This window comes from Mandrillus leucophaeus, unplaced genomic scaffold (assembly GCF_000951045.1).
Source record: "Mandrillus leucophaeus isolate KB7577 unplaced genomic scaffold, Mleu.le_1.0 Scaffold219, whole genome shotgun sequence".
NCBI classification, from domain to species: domain Eukaryota; kingdom Metazoa; phylum Chordata; class Mammalia; order Primates; family Cercopithecidae; genus Mandrillus; species Mandrillus leucophaeus.
The window spans coordinates 575,432-581,250 of NW_012102243.1; the positions used below are offsets into that span (position 1 = coordinate 575,432).

The following is a 5,819-nucleotide window of genomic DNA, read 5'->3' on the forward strand; positions in this document are numbered from 1 at the left end:
TACATACGGTAACAGGGAAAAGGAGAGGTCATATGAGACTGGAAAAATTGGATTTCCATGTGAGGACTTTTGGAAAGTCCTTTGTGGACCATTGCTGTCCTCTAGTGGCACTTGGTGTCATTGCGCCCAGCAGGAGCCCCTCTGCCCTGGGTGCAGCGTGGGTGGGTTTCCACAGCAGGCTGCTGCTCAGCAGGAGATGATGTGGTCACCTCGCTGGTCACTGTCAGAGCCACAGGCCCTCCCCGAGTCCAGCAGGACCCATGCCCACATGCAGCAGACGATCAGCCTTTGTAAGAGATACTTTAAAAAGTTTACGCGTATTTCAGTTCTTCATCCTAATTTCTTTCCATTTTGAAAATTATGTGTAGAAACCCTAGCATGGAATTTGTCACAGTGTAGCTTTTATGATAGCATTTTACACTAATGGCAAAGTGGCTTTCCATTCTTGGTGAAAAGTAGAACAGTTACTAATCAGTTCACATTCTCAGTTGTGAATGTGTAGTTACCAAATCAGTTTCACACTTATGCTATTAACGTCAAGGAATTTATATTAATAAGAAATTTCATGAGATTCTTAAAATACACACAAAATGCGTAAAGAACAATAGTCTAAGAGTGTCATTTGGACCTTCCAACTCAGCGCAACATTTTTATTTAACGTTATCACCAACAGTGATTTTATATATATTTATATATTATATATTATGTATATTTATATGTAATGTTATTAATATAAATTTAAAAGTCACCTAGTTCTGGCCTTGAAAGCATAATGGGTGTCATACTCTTGTGCTGTGAAAAAGAAAAACTGTAAAACTTGAAAATATACATGAGACAGTTGTTTTTAGCTGTTGGACAGCAGGCAGTACAAGGCAGCCATTCTTGCTAGAAGGAAATATCAGAAGTGGGCTCTGCATTCTGCCTCAGGGAGCTTCCCATGCTGCAGCCTGGGGAGTGGGCCTCAGATGGAAGAGTCGTGGGGAGAAACAGGTCAGGGTTTGGGGCTGCAGCAGCTGAGGTGTCTAGGACGTGACGTGGGCATGTGGGGCAGGGCCCTCGTTCTGTGGTGCCACCCATGAGTCTGTGGCCTGCCTGGTGGTAAACGATGTGTGCGCAGGACTAGATTCCAGGCCTGGCAGAAAACAGGTATGGAGGGGTCTGTAAGCTGACAAGATGCCAGAGGCCATCCTGTGCTAAGAGAAGTTGGAGTTATGACCAGCTCACATCGGGGGGTACCTCACTGAACTCCAGGCATTCAGAAAGACACACCTTAGCAATGGGGTGAGTACAGACTTGCCCCAACAAAGCCTAAACCACATCTCAGTAGGATGAAGCTGAGCCACCAGTCATTAACTGCCTGTCAGAACAAAACCCAACACCCTTTAAAGGAAGTCGACACAGTCCACACTTTCAGCAGTTGAGCCCTCACAATGTCCAGCACAAAGTCAGAAATTACTAGATGTGCACAAAAGCAAGAAAATGTGACTTATAACCAGGATGAAAGAAAACAGCCGGTGGACCCAGCTGTGGTGTATGTTGACATGAGCAGACAAGGAGTCGAAAACAGCTGCTGTCAATATAATCACAGATTTTCGATGGAAATAACTAGTGTACAGACAGGAATTTCAATAAAGAATGGAACCTATAATAAAGTAACTGAATGGAATTCCTAGAAATGAAAAACAAAGTGTCTGAAATGGAAATGCCACTGGAAGAGCGCATCATCAGGCTGGACACTGAAGAATGATCAGTAACTTCGAATCCAGGCCAGCAGACTCTGAAAACCGAAGCACAAGGAGAAAAACGGAGAAACTAAATGAACAGAGCTTTCTGTCTGCGACCTGTGGGGCCATAGAGCTTTCATCTGTGACCGGGGCGCCATAGCAGGGGGTCTAACCTGAGTGTAACTGGAGTCTCAGGAAGACAGAGGCAGCCGGGGGAGGCCAAAATACACACATTGGAAAACATAATGGCTGAAAATTTTACAAGTTGAATTAAAAATATCAACCTGGAGATCCAAGACTTTCAAGGAACCCCAAGTGGGATAAACGCAAAGAGAACCACGCCTGGCTCCATTGTGGGGGAATTGTAGTCACATTGCCGAAGACCAAAGACCAGGAGAAGATCCTGGAAAGAAGTTAGCGTGGGGATGGATCTGTGCATACAGGAAAACCAGGGCAAGAACTGCTGCCGGCTTCTCATCAGAGACAATGCAAACCGGAATACAAAGGGTGACGGTTTTTAAGTGTTGAAAAAAAAAACCTGTCAATCTAGAATTCTATATCCGCCAGCAATAGTCCTCAGAAATGAAGACAGAATCAAGACATTTTAAGACTAATAAAAGCTAAGAGGATCCATTCCCAGCCAGTCCTTAGAAGAGGACATGCTAGAGGAGATGAAAAACATGAAAAATGGTAAATTTGGGGGTAAACATAAAAGACTTTTTTCCCTTTCAGTTCTTAAATTCTTCAAGAAACACTTGACCTTTTAAAGCAAAAATAAGATCCTATTGTGGGATTTTTCATAATATAGAGGCAAGATGCAGGGCAGTGGAAACACACGGGACGGGCTGAGAGGCAGCGATTCCGAGGGCCCTCCTGCCGCACGTGACGTGGAGTAGGACTCGGGTGAGGTAGACGTGGGTGGTGAAGGATGCATACTGCAATCCCCAGAGCAAGTGCTAAGAAATGGAATGAAGCAAAGAGATATAACGAAAAATCTAATAGAGGATATGAATTGGGATACTAAAAATATTTAGTTCATGCAAAAAAAAGGGAGGAAAGGAACAAAGAACATGTAAGTCAAAAGGAAAGCAAGGATCAAATGGTGGATTTGACCCTGGTCATAACAGTCATTCCATTAAATGTAAACGAACCAGCACTGCAGTTAAAATGCAGTTTATCCCACAGAACATAGGAGCAAGACCCAATGATCAACTATGTACAGGAGACCCTCTTCAAATGTAAAGACACAGATTAAAGGCAAAAAGACGCGAGAGAGGCACTGTGCAAGCGCCAACCACGAGAAAGCTGGTGTGGCGGTTCAACGGCCCAGGCACACTATCCAAGGTAGACCTTCCTCATCATAAAGGATTAAATCTTCAAGAAGACATAAAAATGCTAAATGTGTGTTCACCTCATAGCAGAGCTTGAAAATACAGGAAGTGAAACATGGATCCATCTACGGTTCTAGCTGTAGATTTTAACATTCCTCTTTCAGCAGCTGACAGAGCAAAGCGGGGGGAAGTCACTGAGGCTACAGATGGAAGGAGCAGACCTCACTCACTGGCATTTATGGAACACTCAACAACTGCCTAACACAGATCAAAATGTTTAGGACGGCAGTACCCAGGAAACGGAACCCTCCTTCCTGCCCTGCCTAGGTCGCCATGCCCGCCTTAGAAGGTGGTTTCAGCTTCACGCCACCGGCTTGCTTTGGGCACTACGGGTCCATGCAGGCCAAGGGGCAGCGCCTTCCTCTTTTGACTCCTTCGGGACAGAGGGGCAGAAGCAGCTGTCTGCTCCTGCAAGCAGGTCCCTGGCTCTGGACCCTGGTCCATGAAGGGAGTCTACCCGTGAACCAGCATCTTTCTCAGAGAATAAATCCGGTGCCTCCTCTGAGCTGAGCCGCAAAGGCGTGCTCCCCGTCCATGGCGGGAATCCTGCCTTACTGTGTGTGGCGTTGCAGCCCCAGCCACGGCAGCACTGGAGCAGCGAATGTCCAGGGATGAGGAGCCGTGGAGCTGATGCTGCTGTTGACGCCCAGGAGTGTGCGCCCAGCCAAGCTCTGGGTGCAGAGTGGACCTTCTGAGGCCAGACTTCCATGTGGGCCCGGGCAGCAGGGCCCGTAGAGGGGAGAGGCCCCCAAAGAGGGGCTGGTTCTGTGGATCTGTTGCTGCACAAGCCCCTCTAAAGATTAGTCATTAAAAAAACAGTTAGTGATTCTGCACCATGGTTCTGGGGACTGACTGGACACAGCCAGTGAGTTTTGAGTTGGGGTCTCTCATAAGGTTACTGTGAGAGTCAGCTGGGGCGACAGTCTTGAGGGTCCACTGGTTGGATGTCCCCACAGCCCACTCCCACCATTGCCACGTGGCTGCCAGCTCCGTGGTTGAGAGCATTCCCAGGGTGGCTGTCTCCAGCGCCCAGGCCACACGTGGGCACTCCAGGCCTCAGAGGACCAGGGCCTTGCATCCCTGCAGTCTGGCGAGTCCCTGAGGCTGGCTCAGATTCGGGGAGGGCGGAGCCCTGTGCACATGTGCTCATGGGCCAGGAGGTGCCCGTCTTAAAATACCACCTGTGCAGTCCACAGGTCAGTGACCGTGACCCAGGGAGGGAGGATCCAAGGTGGGCCACAGGGGTCTCCCTCCTCACTGGCCCTGTGTCCTGCAGCGAGGAGTCCCGGCTGGTGGCAGAGATGCTGTGCACGGCCACGGGCATCCAGGGCAGGAGCATCATGGAGAACCTGAAGGGCCGGAAGCAGCTGCGGCTGGTGGCAGCCAAGGCCTTCACGGAGAGCACCAGGTGCATGGCTCTAAAGGGGCTGGGGTGGTGCTGTGGGGGCTGTGTGCATCCCCTGCTGTGCCAGACCCCTGTGCTCACCAAGGCTGTGGTCTGTCCTGTGGGCCCAAGGGAGGGCTCCTGCCAGGGAGGGCGAGGTGGACAGTGTGGCCAGTTCAGGGCACAGTCTTCAAGGAGGTGCGGTGGCCCCCTCTTGCCCTTGTACCTGCCTGGGCTAATACAGCCTGACCTTGGTGGGGGTCTGACCCTGCGCTGCCCAGAAAGGCCCACTGGGGAGGATGCAGCAGGGACGCCTGAGCAAGTCACCTGCCCGGGAGGGAGCAAGCGCGTGGATGGGCCCTGGGCGCCCGACCTTCCTGTCCCTCCTGGTCCAGCAGCTCCAGGTGGGCCCAGGTGGAGCCACCGTGTCATGACCTGCCCTCTTTCAGGTTTGGAGGCATCGCGGGCAGCAGCACCCTGGTGATGCTGGCTGCACGGCACTACTGGAACGCCTGGCTCCCGCTTCTGTCCTCAGCTGTCCACAGGAAGAAGGCCAAGGGTGCCCTGAAGAGGATCATTGGCATCATCAACAAGACAGAGGCCAGAAAGCAGGTGCGCCAGCCCTGGAGGGGGCTCCTGACTCCCACTGAGGCCTCTAGCGGGTCTTCCAGAAAGGACTGGAGAGGCTCCCAAAGAAAGACCCCACAGGCCTCCCAGAGGGTGCACCAGCACCAGCCGAGGAGGGGAGGGGACTAAGGGGGGTCCCCAAGTGCCAGCACTGCGGGGCCCCCTGCTGGACTCGGTGCTCAGCCCTGACCTCCCCCAGCAGCACACATGCACCGAGGGGCTCTCAGAACTGGAGACACACAGCAGTGGGTAGAGAGCGAGGCCAGCACAGTCCTTTCCTTAAGTGGCTTGGTTTCTAGGCAGGGAGGACAGGCCCCACCTGCCGTGAGAGAGGGTGGCCCGGAGGAACAGCAAGCAGAGGGCAGGGCAGGGGGCAGGGGCTGAGCCACAGGTACCTCTGGAGGCTTAAGGCAGAGTGGGGTGGCAGGGAGTAGAGCCCCCAAGGCCCAGGGGATGGGGCAACCCAGGGAGGATGGTTGCAGGAGAGGGACCATGTGGTTCCAAGAGTGCACCTCCTTCTAGGGTTGTTGGAGGGAGGCTGGGCTTGGGTCCTGGAGTGGTCCTGCAGGCCTCTCCCCAAGAGCAGGAGCCTGGCCAGCTTCTCCCTGGGCACAGATTGGCAGGACAAGCCTTGGCCTTGTGGACTGGGCTTCCTGAGTAGGCTCTGGAGTTGGTGAGGGCTTCGTGCTCCTG

The 5,819-nt window shown here is 52.1% G+C and overlaps 1 protein-coding gene across 1 annotated transcript in view; it reads left to right on the top strand.

Moving 5' to 3' along the window:
• CFAP46 (cilia and flagella associated protein 46) overlaps nt 1-5,819 on the top strand; it is a 157,857-nt gene that overhangs the window by 56,597 nt on the left and 95,441 nt on the right. Inside the window, 2 exon segments of the mRNA XM_011980848.1 lie at nt 4,392-4,523; nt 4,949-5,111. Coding sequence (XP_011836238.1) covers nt 4,392-4,523; nt 4,949-5,111 — 295 coding nt within the window.